Source organism: Asterias amurensis, chromosome 2 (assembly GCF_032118995.1).
Source record: "Asterias amurensis chromosome 2, ASM3211899v1".
Lineage (NCBI taxonomy): Eukaryota > Metazoa > Echinodermata > Asteroidea > Forcipulatida > Asteriidae > Asterias > Asterias amurensis.
Genome location: NC_092649.1, coordinates 30,612,067 through 30,636,081, shown reverse-complemented (window position 1 = coordinate 30,636,081; position 24,015 = coordinate 30,612,067). Strand labels below are relative to the sequence as shown.

The following is a 24,015-nucleotide window of genomic DNA, read 5'->3' as shown; positions in this document are numbered from 1 at the left end:
TGAGCTGTTGATAGTATAAAATATTGTGGGAAACGACTCCCTGTGAAGTAACGTGGTTTTTAAAAAAGGGATAGTTTCTCACTAAAATATTAAAAGACTTCTAGCTAGAAGTCTTTTATTCCTATCTGAAAGCACACAAACTCGTCCAACAAGGGTGTTTTTTCTTTCATCATTTTCTCCCAACTGCGATGACCAATTGAGCTCAAATTTTCACAGGTTTGTTATTTTATGCATATGTTGAGATACACAAAAATAGATTTTTTGAATGCGAGATTTTTTGTACCCACTAAATGGGTTCGTATGAACCACAAATATGAATGTTTGTAATTAATTGATTTTCAATTTATTATGTTATAGTAAAACATAATAAAGGAAACTTCTATAAAGTTGATCTTGCTTTCTCTTCAATCTAGATAAGCATAAGTAACATGTCTTATGCCAAGTAAGGCATTGGGGTGGGGTGTGTTGAAAACAACTTACATCATATGCAATAGTTAAAGCCTGTTGCTTATACAAAAACCAAACAGTCCACTAATCAGAGGGTTAGATCTTCTGTTTTTGACACAGCGTTTAAATCACTCATGATTTAGTTTTATTTATAGAAATCTAAAGTTAGTAAGTTAAAGTTCACACAATTTTGTTACCCTGTCGATTACAACACACAAGTTATGTATCAGGACTTGACTTTGAACGTGTACACTGTAACCTCTTGTGATAAAATCTCAAAGTTCGGTATCTGAAATTGAACTTAATTCTTTGGCATACTTAGACTTTGTTGTACCCAGGTCATTTGGGCAGTTAGAGTATCTGAAAACACTTGTGTATGGATCGAGTCTGATTGAAAAGAGTCTATCTTGGTGCAGTGTATTTATGCCCTTAATGGGAGTAGACGCTGATCATCCTGCAAGATTTGGAGCGCGACTAGGAATATTGGATCCGGCAAAACTTCACCCAACGTAAGTGATGTCTTGCATTTTTCTTTAGTTGTAGACTATGCTTGAACACTTTGGCCAGTTGCATGAATTTGTATGGCCACAATAGTAGGCAGAAAACATAAGTATTTTATTGTCTGGGTTTTTCTATAGTTTTACAGGTATTGTTTGGCTTTAGGGTATTGCACATACGGTGGCAGCATATAAATGCAGTTTTATTACTTATTGTTTTGGTTCTAATTGTTCCTTTCAAACATTTCATTTAATGGTAAATGTCAGCTGGATTCGCTTAGCTTAAACATACATGTGTGTAGTATCGGAACCTTTTCTCATCATTTATGGCAACTTCTTCTAGTAGATCTCCAGCTGGGGGAGGGGAGATGGACAAAGGAATATCCTCCCCTCCCCCCCCCCTTTCCCAACCTGGAAAGTAAATGCAACATTTTATATTACTGCAACATGGCTTGCAGCTATAAAAGCATTAAGACATCATTTAAAACAAAAAAGGAAATTTTTCTCTGGTCGATATACCAATGTAAATACCATTCCTCAATGTCACGTTTATCTCATCAACACATAGGTCTCAGCTACTTCGTCAGTCTTTGGGTGACAGTCAGAGGCCATTCAACCTTTAAACTTGGTTAACTTTCTCATGATTGTTTCTGCTTTGGTTCTGCATAATTTTTCTATATCTTTGTATTTTGGTGTTGTTGCCCTGGTTTACTATTGTCTTCATTATTATTATTAATTATTTTAAACTACAATGCATGTGTGTAGCTGGGTATATCAACTTCATAATAAAGAGCTCTTTTAGGTCTAGGAAATACATGTACTTCTAGAAAATGTTTTCTTGTAGTAAAGTATTTAAAGCCACATAAAATAATTAAGCCTGCCAATCTGTAAATGAACTTGTCTACATCAACATACACATGATGTTTAGCAGATATAGTCTTAATGATGGTAGAGTTAACATTATAAGTTATACAAAGAAGGCAGGAGCATTTTGCAAAAATTATTTGATGTAAGGTTTTGACTATTTCTCACAATGGCAGTAAACCTTTTGTAAAAGTTATTTGCTGTAAGGTTTTTACTATTTTGCTAAAAACAGCCAGTCCGTGATTAATGTGTTTGTGCATGTGAATCAATATTGAATTGTGGACTCCAGGTAGCTAGGTCGCGTTATCTCTAAACAGGTTGATACTTTGATGTAGATATGGCCTTCTCTAACAGGCAACCCGGACTTTGATTAGTACACTTTTTATCTTGTTAAGGGACAAGACTAGAAGAGATACAATTGTATACAATACATTTAGAGTTAATTTGGTTGTTTTCCTCCGTACAAAGGTAGAGTTTGGCAAATAATTAGCAAAAATCCATTCAGAACTACAAATGCAGTAGGTCTACATTTGACCTCTCTATATCCCTAGGTAGTGCTTGATGTACCATCAGTGATATGTATGTATGTCAGAGGTAAAATGTGAACAAGATTACCTGCATCCAAATTGCATTGAGAATCATTTAAAAAAACACAACAATAACAACACCACAACATTAACAACAACACCACAACAACCATCACTACAAATAACAAGACAACAAATAACCACCACCACAAATAACACCAACAAAAACAGCCACAATAAACAAATACAACAATTATAAAACCAAAAAAGAAGAGGATCAACAGAGATAGCACAACACAAAACTCATCAACAACAACAACAACAACAACAGTAATAAAGAATCAACAACGACAAAACACATTAATCAAGAAAAATATGAAAACAGTCTTTGTTTGGTAGTTAGGTTTGTAGAGTTGTAGTGGCTGCATTACGTTGAAGCATTTTAAGTTGCTTAGTGAATATTGTCTTTATTTACATGTAGATTCTTAAACGGGAGTGATAGCAGTAACGAGTTATGAGAACAATGTCAAATTCTTAAGTTTGAAAGCTTTCAATCCAATTTGTGTCTTGTTCTTTTTCTACAGCTACCATGGATCCAATGTGGGAGTGGTTTTGTGGGGAGAATTCCTCCTTTCTAAGAGGATCACCTGATTCCTTTGATAAGGGTATTAATAATACCTGTTTTATTAATGGCTTGACAGTGCTTCCACATGCAGCCTTTGCAACCCTTGCTTCAATCATCCTCTTTGCTGTAGGGGTATGCTCCGGCTACCGAGGTTACAACACCAGGTATGTCATCCGTTTCCCTGGTCATCCCTTTCGATGGATCATCACGATGCTCTTCATGATCGTTCTCATTGCGGCTATAGGAGAGGGTATCCTAACAGACACTACATACCGGGACCTGGATCTCGGCACCCAGCCGTACCTCTATATGGGTTCCATCGCTGCCTTACTAGGTACCATGCTATCACTTGTCTTCTATCATCACATGGAGGTGTGGGATTTATCTGGGATGGACTTCCTGTTGTTGACCTACTGGGTGATGGGTTGTCTCGCTGAGTCTCTGCGAGTTATCAACCTCTATGAGCTAGGAGTAGCTGAGTTCACTGTGGTGCGGTTTTCAATATCTTGCATCTCTATTCTAATCTACCTTCTACTGATTGTCATTGATCTCAACGTCATCAGAGTCAAGGTAGGTTTACTAAGTTACTTTCCAACATTCTTATATACATAGAGATTAAATTTGCATCAGGATGAAGAATAATAATCTTTGGTTTAGCCCTTCTACTGATGTGTGTTAGCACTGTATCCTCAGTACTTTCCCGAGTGCTGTGAAAAAAAAATCACAGGTGGGATTTGAACCCATGACCTTTGCAGTTCTAGAGCACATGTCTAACAACTAGATGTCTTACCGGCTATAATCAGGCACATGTTCTAGGTGTACTGAGGGCAGTGCACAGAAAAACATTTGGGAAAGTAGCAGTAAACTCTGATTTGAGTGATACAAGATAACGCATCCCATATGGGGTGTGATGGATGAGCAGATAAGAGCACACAACTCAACCTCTGGTGTTTCTGATCAGCAAAATGTAGGTTCAAGTCTTGGTTGTGACACTTACCTGTAATTGCTTCTCTCCACCCAAGGGTAATTTGGTTAGTTGTGAGGGAAGAGATGGTTCTTGTGATTGATTTAGCTTAGCACATATGTGTTTGTATACTCCCCATGGAGCTGAGATGGTTTAAGGAATGATTTAAGACCCAGAGACCAGGGGTAAAAATGTTGGAAGCGATTTGAGATAAAAGTTGATTATTTTTATGTTTCTCTATTCAGGTGTTGCATTTATGTCAGAGTAGCACCGCGTCCTTCCCTAATGACTTGTTGAATCCAGAGATGGAGTATATGTATTACTACGTCAACTTCTTATCACAGCAGTCATATTACTGGATCAGTTGGCTCATGACTCTAGGCTATAAACGCCCCCTGCAAATGGAAGATCTTGGTGCCTTACCAGCACGCCATGAGACTAAATACAACCACACCAAGTTCAAACGAGTGTTAAAACAAGAACTGGTAAGTATTTGTTAAATAGGCATCTTAGCGACCACCCCAACCCCACTCAGAACCCTTGCCTCCCGTAAAAAACACTCCATAACATATTAATGAATTGTCATACATCCTAAAGATTTCGTCCCTCCCCCTCCCAAAGAGGACAAAAATGATGAGGTCTTTGCCACTGCATGCTCCCATGAAATGAAAATGTGTGGTTACACCAACCAACTGGGGTGTCTTCACTTGCTTCAATTTTGACAAATTTGTCCTTATATACCATCATATGGATGTCAACCAGAAATCAATTTAAGGAATTTCATGATAACAATATTTTGTTATTGACTAATCTTAACTTGTGTTAGCTCTTACAAGTCCAAATACGTGACTGCTCCTACAGCTAGAGATTATGGATGGCCACACAATTGTCTTCACATTTACTTGCTAGAAAATGAGATTGTGACTACTAATTGTTTTAATTTATCCAACCACCCAAACCATCCAAAATTCAACTGCATGTTTTGCTTAATACTGCACTAGAAAACTAGCTATGCATATAAATCAGACCAGGCTTACCAACAGAACCAGAGTCCAATCAATAGTTTGGATGTTGAGTTACTGGAAAGTGTTGGATTTGATTATGAAAGTGGAAGAATCCTAGTAAATCACATAAAGGCGGTATTACGTTAAGGAATTTTTGGGGTAATTATGATGTCTTCTCCAAATGTTGTACATTGAAACATTGCTATGCGGTGCCAGACATCCATGTAGTACCCATTGCCATAACTATAACAAATACACCTGTAGGAGCCACCACTACACTGCAATCTGAAGGTTTATTTGGTTATATAATTTCATTTGTAGCTTACACTTCAAATGGAAATGTTTACTTCTCATTTTAAGGACAAGTGTGCTCGTCATCCTGGCACCAAACCTTCTCTGTGGACAGTTTACTTGAAGGTGTATGGATTTAAGTTAGTCTCAGCTGGGTGTCTCAAAGTTGCTGCTGATTTCTGTGAGCTAGTCGGCCCTCTAGTCATTGGTGGTTTAACAGCTTACGTCTCCACCCTGTCTTATCCTGTGGACACTGAACCGGTTAGTGGCGGGTACCTATCTACCAGGGGCAAAAGTTGCTAAGCTTTAAACAACTGTGCTACCAAAACAGGGTTACCATTTAAAATACCATGTTATAAATACTGTAGCTAGTATCCTACTTATTTTTGCGTATTACAAAACTGCTAAGCACATATTTTCTTTATAAGCAGCTCTGTGAAATTTGCTACAGACACCCAACTCTGTCATTTTGTTTGATTTCGCTAAGCAGGGAAGGGCTCAGTATACTCTTGTGCTTAGGCCTATAAAAGCATTATAAGCATCATAAGCATACTTAAGCTAACAAACAGTAACAGGAAACCAGTCAATAATTGTACAGATTGATGAGCTATTTCGGCTGGTGACCACATTTTCCTGTTTTATCTGATTTGTTTCTCTCTTGTACTTGTAACTATTAGTGTGTTTTTTTGTACATTTTAATCAACATGGATTCTTTAACTTTGCTTACAGGTTCCACCGCATCACGTGACTTTTTCTGAGTTTTTTGGGAACGGTTTCGTCTTGGTGGGAACTCTATTTTTTGCGTTCTGCATTAAGACAGTTCTTATTCAGGGCCACTTTCACCTTGCGATTCTACAGAGCATGAATGTTCGAGCAGCTCTTCAGGTAAATCCATTCAGCCATTTGCAAGTTAGATTTAAATAATGTTTGATACCATGACTATTAGTCAAAAGTAACCACTTCAATTAGAATCCCTCAGACTAGAGACAGTTGCTATGTCATTCAATCCATTATAAGGGAAAAGCTTTTGTGGCATTTTGTAAAACCAAATGGTGCAAAAAAATGGCTGAAACGGTGAGCACCCATACAGAATGGTACTAGGCTTTGCCTATTAATTTGTAGTGAAAACAACAACTTCATGTAGAAAGCCAGGGTGTTGGTTGCCCAGAACCGACACTTGATTTACAGCGACGGCTTGATCGCGCAGGTCTGCCTCTCTTACAGACAAGCTGATCTAGCCAGTGGCTGTTTCAGACACGGCTTTAGATTGTTCAACATGAGGCACTTTCCTGAAACATTGTTATCCCTTTAGAGCTATGTGTTTATACCAGACTGCTGGCTTTTGCCACCTTAACCTACATTGTATTTGTGTTTGTTTAACAGGCTGTGGTGTTTGAAAAATCACTGCGCATGTCTACTTTCGCTACGACAGGTGGAATGATGACAATTGGCCAGATCACCAATCACATGTCTACAGATGCTATGAATGTTCTAGGCATGTTTCAAACAATCAACTACATGTGGTCCATCCCCATACAGGTTAGTTCTTTGGATTCAGATCCAGAATCATTCTGAAAAATATATTTTTAAATTAGCCTTCATTGTATGTGACGTTTCACACACAGCATCAAACATAAAAGAACATTTTGTTCGATTTTATAAGTAATCTTCAGATAAACAATTCACTGTTGTTTCAATCTCAAGTTCCTTTGTAATCAAATATTATGACTCTTTTGGAAGTTTGGGCTTTGATGACTATTACCTGTTTAAAGGCACGGGACACAGTTGTTAATTACTCCAAAGCATGAAACCTTACTTGGTAACGAGCAAGAAACAGCTGTTGATAGTATAAGGCATTGTGAGCAACCACTTTCCCTGAAGTAACATAGTTTTTTAGAAAGAAGTAACTTCTCACTATATTTGAATTTGAAAAGACTTCAGGCTTGAAGCCTTTCTCAGACATCTGAAAGCACTCACATTTTGTGGAAGAAGGATGTTTATCTTTCATTATTCTCTTACAACTTTGATAACCAATTGGTTCCAAATGTTCACAGGTTTGTTATTTTATGCATATGTTTGGATACACAACGTGACAATTCTCTGGTCTTAGACAATTACCAAACATGTCCAGTGCTTTTAAAGCCCCATACTGAAAGCTTTAAAAGACCCAACTAACTGCTAGTAATCTGTTTTTCTGTACAGCTTGTCTTTACTCTGATCTTGCTGTATGTCCAGATGGGTATCTCAGCATTGATTGGAGCTAGTCTGTTTCTACTGGTGTTTCCGGTACAGTTTAAGATCGCAACAATTATCAGTAAAGGTCAGAAGGAAATGTTGGTGAGTAATAAGGATTCATTTCTTATCATATTAAGTATTACAATGTTGCCCCCAGGCGGTAGATCCTTCAACGAATCAAGTCTTCTCTATTCCATATGCAAGCAGACACAAGTTTTCTCTGTTCCATATGCGTGCAGACATTTTAATTTAAAATTTACAGAGTTCTAAACTGTCATCTTCAGCCATCTAAAATCCACAGGAAAGTTATACCGTTATAATTTTATGAAGCTTTTATAAGCAGACAGTACTACTTGACAAACTCTTCTATAAAAAAAAATTGAGTCGGCCACCAGCCACAACTTTGCAAACTTTGTGTAATTTGAGCTTGTGACCTGTGTCTACTCAGCAAGACTATTCTGTGCTTAGCTTCTTTTTGTGCTTGCAAGCTGTATGAAAATTTTCCCTGCTGTTTGCAAGTCGCCACACACACCAAGGCCTTTGTAGGCCACTTCAAGGTGTGGGGCTGAAACAGGGTTCCCTCTTTACAATCGATACGTATGTAGGCTTAAGTATCATCCATCAGAAGCCTGGCTGGTAGGGCAGAAAGCACCTTGATCTAGCTATGATAAGTCCTTTATATGCAAAGAACCGAAATCAGCTAGCTACCACCATGTAACACTAGTCAACTGTAACGCCTTGTAATGAGTTGTAACAAGCTTTTGGACACTCTATTTTGCAGTCTAACTCTGATGAGCGGATGAAACAAGTGAACGAGCTCCTACAGGGAATCAAACTATTGAAGCTTTATGGTTGGGAAGATATTTACTGTAAAGGAGTGGAACTTATCAGAGGCAAGCAGCTTCGATCACTCCTGACTGTTAGCGGTGGGCTGGTCTTAACAAGTGAGTCTTTCATTCACAACTTGTAATTTATTTAACCTAAAACGAGGCTATTTATTTGTAAAACTCAATTGTTTATTTAAACTTCATTTGTTGTTGTGATGCCCAGAGCATTCTGATTTGTGAAACACAACATATACAGTTTTGATTTCAGAGACATGTGTGCGACACCGAAATGTATAGTTCATGGCCAAATGGCACTGCACTGCGACCTTAAAATAATGTCCAGTCTGGTACCTAGACTAACACAGAGTTAAATGCATTCTAAGCTTGTTTATCCTAGTTGTAGCCTGACCTCAACGTAGCTCCAGCCCTGCTAGCAAATGTATTTAGGACCGGGCTTAATTTGCATACAGAATCGGACTTGCAATTTGGTCCATGCTCGATATAGCATGGGGCTGAGGGCTGGGCTACCTTGGGGTTTCCGGCTTTGTTTAAAGGCCACATTGTCTTGAGTTTTGACTTTCCATTAAATCAAGTATTTGTTTTTGCCAAAATACACATCAGAAATGAGACCATTTTATGACTAGATTGAGTTTGTTAATGACAACGTCACTTCCTTTGTTTTCTAGTATTCTTTACGGCCGGCACACCAGTTCTCGTCACACTATTGGTAAGTTTTATCCCCTTGTTATAATCTAAAGCTGCAAAAATAAATGATGTTTACTAAGGGACCCCTATTGGTTTCCCCCCCCCCCCCTTGCTTATTTAAAAGTAAACTACTTAAAAATAGTAAAATAAAATGCATTTTCCGAAGCTAAATATCAACATTTTGCAAGTACAATGTCTAAATGTTGAAGAACAGCAATTGGATCAATTTTTGTGAATTCAAATATGTCTAAGTGAGATTGAAGATTGAAAAGTTATCACGCAGGAAGAAGCGATCAAAAACTTTCTAGTTGTTAACGTGGAGGGTGACCGCTCTATACCCTGACACCTCTATGTTCTGACAACGCTATGTTCCAAAAAACTCCTGAAGATTTGCACCCTACTAAGGTTAGGGTTAGGCTAAAAGAAAATAGTGAAAGAAAAGAAAACCTTGTTGCACAATGTTTTTGCTTTCAGATGCCTAAAAAAGGCTTAAAGTATTTTAATATTTGCGCGAGAACTTACCTCTGTATAAAAAAAACTATGTTACTTCAGAGGGAGCCGTTTATCACAATGTTTTATACTACCAACAGTTCTCCATTAATTTTGCTCGTTACCGAGTAAGTAACACTCATTTTGAGTAATTAACAATAGTACCTAGAGTCTTGAATAACATGGGTTCACACATCACAAAAGAAGTGACTAATCTGAAATGTAGTTTAATGCTTTCCATGTCCTCCCTATTTTACATGCAGGCCTTTGGTATCTACACACCAATCAGTGGAGAAACACTTACTCCGGCCGTCACCTTCCCTTCCTTATCTCTCTTCAATCAACTCGCTATGCCCCTCTTCCTTCTACCCTTCTCACTATTCCTCCTCGTTAACGCAGTCGTCAGCTCAAGGAGGCTTGGTGATTTCTTCATGGCTCCAGAGGTTGAGGGTATCGGTAAGGAAGAGGACACTGATGATGATGCTGAGGAATGTGAAGAGGTACTTTGAATAATCATTATCTTTATAGATAGTTGCCAATATGAGGGTGCTCTCAATAGCATTTATAACACTTACGTGATTTGTCCTGGTATAATTAATATGTTGATGCTTAGTTTTTCATACTGAAAGAATAATTTTCACAACCCATATTGAATATAACAATTCAAGCAAAGATTATTTTTAGGTTGACATGTCCTGAAGCAATGGCATATAACTGGAAGGCCTTGTCAATCAATCTGATTATAGATTGGTGAATCGAAGAAACCACCAATGGACGCACAACGATACGGCAACTACCACCGGACCAGCAGCGCTGACGAGGCTGAAGAAGAGGATGAGAAGACGGGTCTGTTAATCGGCTCCAAGAAGGCTCACAAGGCAGACTATGGTGCCAGTGCTGTCAGGAAATTGATGGGCCTGGAAAAAGCTGAGCCACTTGATCCTAATATCGCTATCAAGGTAATGGTATAGACAGGAAGGGCGGAGATGACTGGCATGTTTATATTAAATTAAATAACCCGCAGACATTCATACTGTTACGGTAGAAAAAACGTGTTGAGGAATGCTGTATCACAAAATTGTATTCACAAAGCGATCAGTTGTTGAATGTCCTGTCTTTATTATAGACTGCTGTTTTGCCTTATGGAATGCTGCCTACAAAATCTCCAAAACACTTCAACATATCTTTAAGGCTCGGTCCCACTGCAGCGAAAAGGAAAATGATAACGATCACATTGCTATCTATTGGTTGAATTGCTCCATGCAGAACACGAAAACACTCATTCAACCAATAGAATGCCTTCGCTTTGTGTCGTGGTCGTTATTGGTTTTGTTATCGCTGCAGTGTGACTCGGCCTTCAGTCTTTTTTTCTGCAATTTCTAAGTCATTACAGGAAAGTTAAATTATAAATTATACATGAGAATGGACAAACACTTTTCATAATGACACTTTATTGCTTGGGACATTCTGCTGAGGCAAAACATTGTACTTTGTCTGACAACGTTCAGCATTCAGATCTTCCTTTGGGCTCGCATTGTCATTAAAAGTCCACGTAATTCCCTGGTTCTCATTATTTGCATAGATCTCCAGAGGAAACTTCCTATGGGACCCACAAGGAGCCCAGCCATGTCTGACGGATATCGATGTGGAAATACCAAAAGGTAAGGAAGTCATCTACCATCTAGCCTGTAATCTGCGTTACACTTCAAGGCTTGTGAATTAAGCCTACCTCAATCCCCATTCAAAATCATCTTTGACCCTACATTCATTTCAAATTGGGATATTCAGTCGAATCATACGCTCCAATGTTTGGCAGATTTGCCCCAAAATGTTGATTTAAATGTTGGCAAAACAAAAATGTTGGTATTTGATGAAAAAGTTTAATACCTATTTATTTTTTATTTTTTTCAAAACTCATGACCCTACAGACCAATTTCTTTCTGTTGACATACTCTGACTGTGAGCCAAATTTCATAATTGCATTATCAAAGGCACAAATCCCCAAAATGTGTCAACTTATCTGCCCCACTATAGGGAAATTCATGTATACATGTTGCTGCAAATCCTACTGTATTATTTTCATCATGTTGTTGGTTCTCTACAGGGAAGTTGACGGTGGTCGTTGGTTCAGTTGGAAGTGGGAAATCTTCCTTGTTGGCCTCGATGCTTGGTGAAATGACAACAGTCTCTGGTCATGTTGAGATGGGGTAAGCATTTATAATAATAATAAACAGATAAACAAACAAACAAATGACACAAGTAACAAAAATAATGCTATCACTTTACTAGGATTATTTCTGAGTGCAATGTCAAGATTATACTTTGGCCACTTTTCACAAATTGTATAAGCAATTTTACGTTTTAATCATTTGAACTAGATCTGATTCAATCCAGACGCAATTTCAGCGGTTTTTTTCCCTTCTTTTATTCTTAAATCCCTTTTCCATGAGTGTGTGAGTGTTCTGTTTTAGGGTGTACTTGTCATTGACAACTTAACATTGTTATTGTGTATGGAGCTTAACCATTCTGAAATTAATTCCATCTTGACTTGTCTTCTGTTCTTAGTGAGGATGAATCTGTGGCTTATGCTGGTCAGAAAGCTTGGCTGCTCAATGCAACACTTCGAGACAATATCTTATTCTCAGAACCATACAATGCACAAAGGTGAGTCATTCTGCCCACTGGGGCTCCCTCTCGTTGGGTCTTCTGTATGATGAAACATTTATACGCCACTTGCCACATTATCTCATTCTTTTACTGAACCTGTAAGGCCAGGTCCCAATTCTAGAAAGATGTTTACCAGTGAGGAAATTATGCTTTCTAAAGCAGAAAAACAAGCGTAAGAAAAAGTCTACTACATTCACATACAGCGATCGAGAAGATCAGACATGCCATGAGCTCATTAACAATGGAATTGTATTGCTGCGTCACTCATCTGCTGAGAGAAAGTTAGCGTTCCTTTTGCGTCACTTACAGAACCCAGTTTTATAGAGCTGCTTAAGCACAACTGTAGCAAAGCACAATAAACATATGCTTACCAGTATAAGGTTACATCCATAAAAAGCATTCCGCATGTACCATTTGTGACTAGTGTCCTGCTTACGTGCTGTTTAAGCAGCTTTATAAATTTGTTCAAGTTAGCAGCGGTAGTCTGCTAAATGGCTGCCGTGCTCAAAAGAGTCTCCAATATCACTGCCCATTTTTGTGAAACTAGAAGAATCTAACTTTTTGAATCAGGTATAAACGAGTGATAGACGCTTGTGCCTTGCGACCAGACATGGATATCTTACCAGCTGGAGACCAGACTGAGATTGGTGAGAAAGGAATCAACCTAAGTGGTGGACAGAAGCAGCGTGTCAGTGTAGCAAGAACCATGTACTCCAGCAAGAGCATCATTGTGTTGGTGAGCTTTGATCTATATGTCTTGATATGTACGAGCAGCCTTTAAAAGATAATAATAATAATAATAATCAAAGTCTTGTATAGCGCCGGTATCAGCAAATGCAGGTGCTCATGGCGCTTGCTCAAAAAAGTCCGTCTAATAAAAAAGTTATAGTCATTATGCTTTGTGGTCAAATTCACACGTCCATATCTAAATAATGTCAAAGGCTATGATTAGTTGTTGATGTTGAACAGATGTGTTTTGAGTGCTGATTTGAATTTATCAGTTGTGACAGATGACAGCTTTCAGGCCTGATACTCCACTGAGGAACTGAAGAGGATTGCCTCCATGCCCCCTCGTCATTGCCTTGGTGCCCTTGATATGCTATAGTAGATATTTACGATTTCCTCATACGGTGCCCTTTACCAAGGAGAGAATATCTTGGTGCCCTTGGCCTTCCAAAAACGAAGCATACAGGCCTGAACTTTTCATGTCATTTTGCCTTACTGTTCTACAGTGCCATTTATGTCAATGATTTGACAGAATGAATTTTTGAAGGATTGAACTCTTTTTCCTTTTGCAGGATGATCCGTTATCAGCCTTGGATGTTCACGTTGGACGTACTCTTCTTGAGGAAGGAATCGTAAAATGGTTGAATGGCAACAAGAAGACTGTGATCCTTGTGACTCATCAGCTGCAATACCTCAACAGGGCAGATCTCGTGAGTTATCAAGATATAATCCCATTATTCACTCCCAAGATTTCACCCAAGTGTGGTGAAAATCAGGCTACAATGTATGGCATTTAAGGGCTAGTGCATTTCCATTCTGTTTTGTCACTTCTATAATATGTCCCAAAATAGGCCATTTGGAAATCTATAAGTTTTGTATATCCTAGTGTGCCCCAATCAGATGTCTACGTGCACCCCCTTCTTTTCACGCCTTATTTTATAAATAAACCCTGAGAATGGATTTTGATGCATATCATTCTATGTTGACTAGATCTTGGTGATGAAGGATGGAAGGATCTCATCTCAGGGAGATTTAGATGACATTATAGCTGCTGATCCAGACATGTACAGCGAGTACGACCAGGCAGTTAAAGCAGTCAGTGATGTAGAGTCTGAGAGTGAGTCTGGTACAGAGACTATGTTTGAACGAGAAGAGCTACGTCGTAAATCAGCGCAATTCACCCGCAGACTGTCAGCACAGCTTAATAAACCATTGTCCAAGTTTGAAGGAATCGGTAAGCATAAATATATTGTATGATTCAGTACCATAGATTGGTTTAACATAACTTTGTTTACCCCTTTAGTCCCAGTTCTGCCTAATACTCACTGTAACGCCCGAAACCGCCTGAGAAACAGTCCATGTTTTCAGTGCATTATCAAAGCAATTTGATGAATAGCGCCCTCAACAAGTGTCATACATTAATAGAACGGGCATTAGTTCCCCCTTCCAAAAATTACTGTTACCAATCTTCGTTGAAAGGTCAAACATCAAAACATTTTGGTTGAATTCGACCCACCGCGGCGCTGTGCAAATAATTGGCAGTGCATTTTGTTATCATGGTCGTACATTTATAAATTCATTGTAATGGAAATTCTCGTTTCCATGTTCTTGTGTTTGTAGTAAACATGCTAGAACATCGTCCATAAAACATGCTTTTATTTCCTAAATTATACCAAATTCTGTTATCATTGAAACGAGTGTGTAGTTATTTCAAATATCACCAGTAAACACAAATATAGTTCATATTAGGTGCAATTTTGAAGGATGTAATGGGGGTTTTGAGGTTTTTTTCTTTTCTTGCATACATTTTTATCTCTTCACACTGTCAACACTAAAAGCCACAATAATAAGCAAGCATTTTTGGGGGTTTTTTTTCTCGTTAACTGTAAACAATTGCCATTGAAAACATTGACATAATCCTCATTAAAAGATCAGATATGAAAAAACCAAAAGCTGATGAGAAAACAGTAAGGACCATTAGACAGGAAGGAATGTTGCAAATCATTATTGTTATTTCAAATTGGGGAAACCCAAAAGGTCAGGGTCAATTATTGGAGGTCGAATTTACAAAAGAAAATTCTAAATTGAGTATAAGTTTCTTATGGTCCACCAAACAAATAAAACATAAAGCAAAAGACTATTTACAGATAAAAATGTACACTGAGATGCATGTTGAGAGTGTTTTTTAAATACACTATTTATAGGATTACTTGAGTTAAATGTCCATTGTGCACAAAACCTGTAGTTGTTATTGGGTTAATGTCCTAGATTGAGTGTTTACAAAGCTTTGCAGGGTTTAGCTTTGTTAATACAAATTTATTTATCCTGATGTTTCGATGGCTCCACTTTAATTACTTTGATGTTCACAGCGACAGGATTTCAATATGAGGAACGGCCCTATTAAAAGACCATGCAAAGTATTACGTTGCCACAACACTTAAAATAAAATAAAAATTATAATAATAAAAGATTTTTGTTTGGTCTTTCCCTTTTCAATTTCGTCAAAAGGTTAATCATGATGGAAAAGGAGAAAATATCTGGACCATCTGTTTGTCCCAAATATAAAAAATTGTTTATAATTTCAGCCTCTGCAAATAGAACCTCTGCAAAATGCACATCTAGCTCTGCCGTTTTGGGGAGTCATTTCTTTTATACATTTTGCCAATGAAAGTCCTTTGATTATTTTTTCTTTAGTAATTTTTAGAATATTAAAATTTGCTGGTAAAGCTAATCTGTTTAATAATGACTGAAAAGTCCAACTTTGGGGACATTCTTCATTTTCATAGGATGTAATGCAAAACTAACTATAGAGGGCGCTATTCACATAAGTTCACTTTATCTCCAAACAAAATGGCATCACTGCAGCTGACTAAGAAAACGGTAATAGTTTGTTCTTTTTTTACACTTAAACATTTCCAAACATGTGAAAAAGCTGATATGTTATTTCTGGGATGTTATAGCAAAACTTGGCTTCAGTTTTCTTTGCAAATGTGGCATGAATTTAGATGTAATAATGGGAAAAAATAATATTTAAACTTTGTGTTAAAATTAAAATAAAAGTTCGTTTTGTAAATGTAAGGCCCATGTACTGTGTATAACTCATAATGCATCATATTTAGTTCACACATACTGACTAATTGATTAATGAATTTAAGCATTTGGTTTTACAATATTAAAGGGGGGTATGCAGCAGCATTCTCTGCTTACTTACACAGTTTTGTTGTTGAATAACTTACGAATGGACTATGTATGGGTGCTACCACTTTTTCTTCACTAATTTTTGCGGAAAAGTTTCCGTATGGCACCACCACTTTTTCATTCGATATGAAATAATATAGTATCTTATTTACCTCATTGAGGTATCCCTTTTTGTAAAAAATAAGTGAAAAAGTGGTGGCGCCATACGGAAAGTTATCCATTTTGACAAAAAGGGATATCTCATTGAGGTAAAATGTGCGAGTATACTCCAGATGAGGTTTTCTGCACAGTATAGGAAGATGATGGTAAATTAGATACTATTACTTTTATTAGAATAGTACAATATTATTTCATATCGAATGGAAAAAAAAAAAAGTGGTGGCGCCATACGAAAAGTTTTCCTTAACATTTTCCAGTCAACTTTATTTTTCACACTTAGACTTGTTGTCTGCTTGTGTGTATTTGAATGTTCATTTTTTTAAACCCAAATTTACTCCATCTATAATTTCCTTGTTTTAATTTGTGTAAATAAAATTGTTTTCATTTCTGTAAATTCAATGTAATTTTGCCTTTGGCAACCAAGCTGAATGTTTTTATTAAGCCATGAATGTATATAACCCTGAACGATATCTAACATTTTGACTGGTGATAAATCGTCGGGTTATCGCCGATATGACGATATATTTCATGAAGATTTTTGAAAAATTGAAAGTCTATCCTATTGAAAACGACAACAATGGCTCAATCGCACACTGAAAACAGTTTACCACAAAGATGAAGACAAACAAAACATGACTGTTGTAAAAGAAGGAAAAAACATGACTGTAAATTAAATAAATTTGATACAAACCGCTGATATAAAAATCGCTTAATTAACATCCATATTCCATGAAACAGAACAGTTACATTTTTGTGTTTTACATCACTGGTTATGATGCAATTAAATCATATTTGGGAAAAGAAGTAAAGGTGGTTTTAAAATAAGGTATCATGGAATATATCGTCTAAAAAAAAAAAAAATGGTTTCTGTAACGATATTTCAATAATTTCAAAACCAACATCGATAGTGGCAAAATTGTCTTCAATATCGTATCGTGATGATATTATCATCATATCGTCTAGGCTTATATGTAGACCAGGTATTGTTATTAAAGGGCAGCTAGTATAATACCATGCCTGTGATATTTTCTTTTACAGGAGAGAAGGAAGTTGGTTCTCTCATTGAGAAAGAAGAGATGGAGAGAGGTTCTATATCTATGGGTGTCTACACCTATTACTTCCAGAATGTTGGATGGCTACTGTCTCTAGTTACACTCCTTAGTGTACTGGTTTTATCAGGAGTCAACATTGGCAACAACTTCTGGCTCTCAGCGTGGTCTGAAGCTGGATTGAACAATGAGGTAAACCTACTCAACATAGATTGTGGCCAGATGGCAAGGGGTCTATTGTGGTATTTTGGACTGCATTTCTTTGTTTATTTGAAAATTTGCATTTACATGTTTGATGACGCCACAGGCTCAAACAACGCGGATGTGAAAGGAGGCTTTATCTTTGGTTGAGAATTGTGAATGGCGCGTACACTCGCACGCTTCCACGGTATTTTGGTAGCCTATTATCATCATAATCAGTCTGCTCATAGCAGGCGGACACAATCTTTCCCATTTTCTCCTGTCTTAAATGCTAGTCTCTAAATCTCAAGGGGTTGAGCAGGACATCCAGTGACATTAATCTTGGGATGTACTCTGCCTATAGTAGGCGCTGACGAACTTTTCTGTGTCAGCCATGAGATTGAGAGTCTATACAAATTGAAATTAATACTGACCAATACACTTTAATATTTTGTTGTAGAGTATGCGGACCAATGAGATGTATATTGGAGGTTATGCTGGTATATCTGGAACTTCTCTGTTACTACGTCTTCTCTCCTCGGCTACCTTGATAGCAGCTTCCTTAGTAGCAGCTAGGGCTATACATCAAAAGATGCTCAGAAACATCATCAAGGCTCCTCTCAGGTAACCTTGATGCCAAGTACCGGGCACTGCTCTTTACAAAAAATTAAATTTCTTTTTAACCACATTGTGGTTACATAGACAACTTTGTTGGTTAAGATGACATTCCTGTCAAGAGAACTCGGCAAACTCCCACAAGGGGATAGAAACACCAAGCTGGCAACAGCCAATCTCTCTCAGACAAACATTGGTTTAACGATGATCATTATGAATTGCACAAATCAAGAAATTGTGATTCATTAACTAGACGACAATACTTATTCTAGTCATTGTGAAATCAGCGGTTAGCTTGGTAGGATTTGAACTCACAACTTTGTGATTACAAGTCGTTCAGTCTAACCACTGAACCACATTCCTACTTTGTTTACGCAGTGAATTTGGAACAAGACCTCTAGACCACAGTGGCATCTTCGTGTCTTCATCGGACCAAGTTGCTTTTTGTTCTACACATGTGTATGACGTGTACACACTGCCAATACTCCACACTGGGTTAACTTACTCATAGATGACAATAAGAGTTCCCTATTAAATAACACACACTAATGACTACATCTATTTACATACCACTGTATATGGATCAGAGATAGTTATTTCATTTTCAATTGTTTCTTCTCTAGGTTTTTTGACACTACCCCTGTTGGAAGGATTCTGAACCGATTCGCCACTGACACAAATTTGATCGACTCGGTAAGGAATAAAGTGTTTTATAAACGAGTGTAAGGAGAATGGCATATCATGTCAAATAATAAAAACAAAATCTATAGATCTTCAGAACCAGCTCTGTCAAAGACCTTGACAAGCTGCCATTTTGTCTTGTTGCTTGTGTGCCATAATGATCATGAGTTCCAATTCCAATAATTCAACAAAGGACCTGACTACTAGACTTCTTTGCTTGGGTTTACGTCATTCTAATAGAGCCAGTTAGAGTGCCAACATTTAGTCGCCCCGTGACTGGCCACTGACCACCAACGTACATGCGCCCGTTGACACACTCATTTGAACAACTCATTTGAAAGCCTAGTCAACCATTGATACCATGGTGTTCAACACTCCTTTGCCTTCCGCGTTTTCCCTATAGTGTCACTTGTTCCCCTCTGTGCTTTACACATTTTAGCATTGAACAGTCATTGAACACAAAAGTAGTCAACTGATGGTTGGCCTGGGTTCGAGTCAAAATAGTCAACATTTAGTTAACCACGGTGCACACTCAAACTTGCTTTTAATGGTATAACAAAATGACATAGCACTACTGACGATACCTCAGCTGCCACCGTAATTTTATACAATTTTTTTTGCTCGTTTACTAATATTGTTATACATTGTTCCTACAGAAACTGGCACAGACATTCAACACTACACTGAGTAGCTTCATGACATGTATTTCTGCAGTGATTGTGAACACCATTGTCATGCCTTATTTTATCCTGTTCTTTATCCCGATTGCTATTGCCTACGTATTCCTCCAGAGGTACTTCCTTACATCATCAAGGTAAGAAAGATAAGTCTGCAAGTTGTCTCAAGTCATGAAGAAACTTTTATTCATATATGTGTGCTTGCACTGTATACTTTGTACTTTCCTGTCTGTGTATTTGTCTGTGTATTGATGAAGTAACAACTACACTGTAATCTCTGAGTGCAGCTATCCTGGTGCAAGGCCCTTTTTGATACACTGCTTGGACTGTTCTCCGACAGAGCCAGATCTGAAGAAACCTTGATTTCAAAAAGGCCTATCGAACCCATAGATGGTGTCATCATACATTTAAGTATAGGACATCCCTAGCAACACCCTTAGTAACAGCTGTAGCCTTAGCTGTAGCCACCTATTTGGATTTGACCTTATTGTTAATTAATTGAAGAGCGACTTGCCAGAAACAAAAAAATGTAAACTGTAATTGTGGCATGACCTTTTCTTTTATTTGTCCCAAACAGGGAGTTACAACGTCTTGACAATACAAGCAAATCTCCCATATTTGCTTATTTCTCTGAGACTTTGGGAGGACTGACTACTATTCGTGCTTACAAGTAAGTTGTGAATCTTTCTTACTCTCTTTATTGTGTTTATCATCAAATTCAAACTCTGGTGTTTGTGATCAGCAGAATTTAGGTGTGAGCCCCTGTTGTGACAAGACACTTAACCATTGCTTCGTGGAACCAGTGGCAACACTGTAATGTTGCTGATATTTTTAGCTGGTAACCTGTTTCAGCTAAGCAAGATTTTCATGTGCTTAATAGCACATTTTATGCTTACAGGCTTTATGAAATAATGCCCTGCAGTGTTGATGATTTGGGCCCCACATGCAAGCCCTGGTATCCTTGGTCTTTGTTTTCATACATGCAGAAAGACGAGAGTTAATTACTCTTTCTTCAAATAATGACCAACCTGACTTTTTATTGTCTTAAAGGCAGTGGACACTATTGGTAATTACTCAAAATAATTATTAGCATAAAACCTTTCTTGGGGATGAGTAATGGGGAGAGGTTGATGGTGTTAAACATTGTGAGAAACGGCTCCCTCTGAAGTGCCATAGCTTCCGAGAAAGAAGTAATTTTCCACGAATTTGAATATGAGACCTCAGATTTAGAACTTGAGGTCTCGAAATCAACCATCTAAATGCACACACCTTCAGGTGACAAGTGTTTTTTTTTTTTTCATTCATATCTCGCAAGTTGGATGACCGATTGATTTTAAATTTTCGCCAGTGTGTTATTTTATGTATATGTTGAGATACACCAACTATGAAGGCTATTCTTTGACAACTACCAATAGTGTCCACTGCCTTTAAATCTTAGCAGACATTATTCTGTCTCCAATATTTTCTCTCGGCCTAGACATTGTCTTTACAAACTCAAATATTGATGTACAATTAACACTAGCAGAGTGCACTTGTTTCTACAGGTTTGTAATTGCGGCACAAAGGGAAATGAATCTGGCATGTTTCAATATTTGTCTTTAACACTTGACCAGCACAGTGTTTATTTTATAACCATGGATTTATTGATTTCACTGTATTCACACCTGTGTTACATCACACCAACTTGTAATCATCACCCTTCTACAAATATTCAGTCAGCAAAATTAGTTTGACTGCATATTTTTTGCTCACAGGGGTTCTTCTAATGTAAATAGATATATTACTAAGTTCAAATAATAAATTGTTGTATGTTTCAGGTGTGAGAAGCGATTTTTCAACACTATCGTTGAGAGGATCAATACGAATCAAGTAGCCTACCTGTATCTACAAACTGCTAATCGATGGCTGGGTGTGCGTCTGGTAAGACACTCTTTACATTAATAATTGAACATAGTTAGACAGAGTGTTGAGAAGTTTAGGCTACTAGGCTAAGTAGTTTACGGTACCAGGCTAGACTAGGCTACCAAATTATGCTTCTTTGTCAGTCAAATGATTAAGGGATCACAAATCTGAGAATACCATGCCCGTTTTGTGGCAGATCCTCAACAAATTCCCATTTATAAACACATTATTTTGCTCTTTTACAGAAGTACCTTATTCCTCTGAAATCCTTGTTTATTTATATATCCCCTAAATAATAATAATAATAATAATAATATTATTTTTACCTTATCCCCTTGAAATCCTCCCAACAATTTCTGAGATTTGGCAAAAGAGATGAACTATCGCTTTAAGTCAAACTTGAGATCTGGTTATCTTGATATGATATTAGTGGCACTTCTGGAACTCCTTACATCTTGGATGAGAGAGGCTAACTTTTAGGGGATTGGATATAATACATCAGTAAAAAAGACATATTTTTAAACATTTCTGCTGATTTGTGTCCTTGGCTTTGGTTCTAGTATGATGTCTCATATAGAAACTAACTTACTTATTGTTGATTTCTAAACAGGATTTAATTAGTACCATGATTGTACTTATTGTTGATTTCTAAACAGGATTTAATTAGTACCATGATTGTACTTATTGTTGATTTCTAAACAGGATTTAATTAGTACCATGATTGTACTTATTGTTGATTTCTAAACAGGATTTAATTAGTACCATGATTGTACTTATTGTTGATTTCTAAACAGGATTTAATTAGTACCATGATTGTACTTATTGTTGATTTCTAAACAGGATTTAATTAGTACCATGATTGTACTTATTGTTGATTTCTAAACAGGATTTAATTAGTATCATGATTGTACTTATTGTTGATTTCTAAACAGGATTTAATTAGTACCATGATTGTACTTATTGTTGATTTCTAAACAGGATTTAATTAGTACCATGATTGTACTTATTGTTGATTTCTAAACAGGATTTAATTGGTATCATGATTGTACTTATTGTTGATTTCTAAACAGGATTTAATTAGTACCATGATTGTACTTATTGTTGATTTCTAAACGGGATTTAATTAGTACCATGATTGTACTTATTGTTGATTTCTAAACAGGATTTAATTAGTACCATGATTGTACTTATTGTTGATTTCTAAACAGGATTTAATTAGTATCATGATTGTACTTATTGTTGATTTCTAAACAGGATTTAATTAGTACCATGATTGTACTTATTGTTGATTTCTAAACAGGATTTAATTAGTACCATGATTGTACTTATTGTTGATTTCTAAACAGGATTTAATTGGTACCATGATTGTACTTATTGTTGATTTCTAAACAGGATTTAATTAGTACCATGATTGTACTTATTGTTGATTTCTAAACAGGATTTAATTAGTACCATGATTGTACTTATTGTTGATTTCTAAACAGGATTTAATTAGTACCATGATTGTACTTATTGTTAATTTCTAAACAGGATTTAATTGGTACCATGATTGTACTTATTGTTGATTTCTAAACAGGATTTAATTAGTACCATGATTGTACTTATTGTTGATTTCTAAACAGGATTTAATTAGTATCATGATTGTACTTATTGTTGATTTCTAAACAGGATTTAATTAGTATCATGATTGTACTTATTGTTGATTTCTAAACAGGATTTAATTAGTACCATGATTGTACTTATTGTTGATTTCTAAACAGGATTTAATTGGAACTAGTATTGTCTTTGTTGCCGGTATGACTACACTGATTGGTGCGATGACGTTGGGACTTGAACCCAGTCTAGTTGGATTAGCGATCACTTATTCACTACAGGTAGGTATTCAACACATCCACAGACGCCATTATAACACTATAGTCTTTTCCAATCTTCTAGTTAGGGAATATAGTGTGAATTAGTTTTTTTCTATACATTTATGGTGTTCTGTGGAACAAAAACCACTGCTTCACCTCGGACGCCATTTGTTTAAAGTTCACTGTCGTATCACTTTTATAAAATGTCAAATGAGTAGGGTAGATGCCTGTAGCTTTCGATCCTGGACCTTCTCAGAGGCATAAACAAGCCCCAAACAATAGATATACTTTAAATTTGACATTAAAAAAGGAATTAATTTTAGCATTGAATAAAGAATTATGATTGAATTATTTGTTGTTCTTGTTCTTCAGATTGCAGGATTTTTAAATCTTCTGGTACGAGGTGTGGCTGATACCGAGATGCAAATGAACTCAGTGGAGCGAGTCAAATTCTATTCCAATGTAGAAAATGAGGAATACGAAGGTAAAATAGCTTAATCCTTCATGGGTTCCTGACGCACTTTACCTGGAATTCATCCTTTATCTCACACCAATCATTCTGGAATCTCACTCGGAAGTCACAAAGCAGACCCCACCCCCTCCCAATGAAAATATGCAGCACTATTCATACCAGTTTCTTGGTTATATTAAAGATTGACTAATTACATTCATTATCAAAATCACTCATTGAATTGTAATCGTTGTTGTGAACTAATAAATCAGTTACTCCCCCCCCCCCCCAACCATCATGAAAAACAAACGCCCCCCCCACTCCGTTTCCAAACCGTAGTGCGATGAAACACTTACTCTACTCAGTTACACAATAGCAAGCC

The 24,015-nt window shown here is 37.0% G+C and overlaps 1 protein-coding gene across 3 annotated transcripts in view; it reads left to right on the top strand.

Moving 5' to 3' along the window:
• Positions 1 to 24,015, top strand: part of LOC139933864 (ATP-binding cassette sub-family C member 9-like) — a 34,761-nt gene continuing 10,746 nt past the window's right edge. Inside the window, exons 1-25 of one of the 3 annotated variants that reach the window (XM_071928104.1) lie at positions 1 to 956; positions 3,091 to 3,530; positions 4,170 to 4,409; positions 5,289 to 5,480; positions 5,949 to 6,104; positions 6,603 to 6,758; positions 7,422 to 7,556; positions 8,236 to 8,398; positions 8,968 to 9,008; positions 9,739 to 9,975; positions 10,222 to 10,434; positions 11,058 to 11,136; positions 11,580 to 11,682; positions 12,041 to 12,139; positions 12,713 to 12,878; positions 13,441 to 13,578; positions 13,859 to 14,102; positions 17,264 to 17,466; positions 17,915 to 18,078; positions 18,693 to 18,762; positions 19,407 to 19,564; positions 20,005 to 20,097; positions 21,245 to 21,347; positions 23,090 to 23,203; positions 23,555 to 23,666. In XM_071928104.1, the coding sequence (XP_071784205.1) occupies positions 3,171 to 3,530; positions 4,170 to 4,409; positions 5,289 to 5,480; positions 5,949 to 6,104; positions 6,603 to 6,758; positions 7,422 to 7,556; positions 8,236 to 8,398; positions 8,968 to 9,008; positions 9,739 to 9,975; positions 10,222 to 10,434; positions 11,058 to 11,136; positions 11,580 to 11,682; positions 12,041 to 12,139; positions 12,713 to 12,878; positions 13,441 to 13,578; positions 13,859 to 14,102; positions 17,264 to 17,466; positions 17,915 to 18,078; positions 18,693 to 18,762; positions 19,407 to 19,564; positions 20,005 to 20,097; positions 21,245 to 21,347; positions 23,090 to 23,203; positions 23,555 to 23,666 (3,739 nt within the window). In that variant the 5' untranslated portion in view covers positions 1 to 956; positions 3,091 to 3,170. Of the gene's footprint in view, positions 957 to 1,704; positions 3,531 to 4,169; positions 4,410 to 5,288; positions 5,481 to 5,948; positions 6,105 to 6,602; positions 6,759 to 7,421; positions 7,557 to 8,235; positions 8,399 to 8,967; positions 9,009 to 9,738; positions 9,976 to 10,221; positions 10,435 to 11,057; positions 11,137 to 11,579; positions 11,683 to 12,040; positions 12,140 to 12,712; positions 12,879 to 13,440; positions 13,579 to 13,858; positions 14,103 to 17,263; positions 17,467 to 17,914; positions 18,079 to 18,692; positions 18,763 to 19,406; positions 19,565 to 20,004; positions 20,098 to 21,244; positions 21,348 to 23,089; positions 23,204 to 23,554; positions 23,667 to 24,015 lie in introns of those variants that run through there. The other 2 variants (XM_071928102.1, XM_071928103.1) reach the window with 2 other exon arrangements.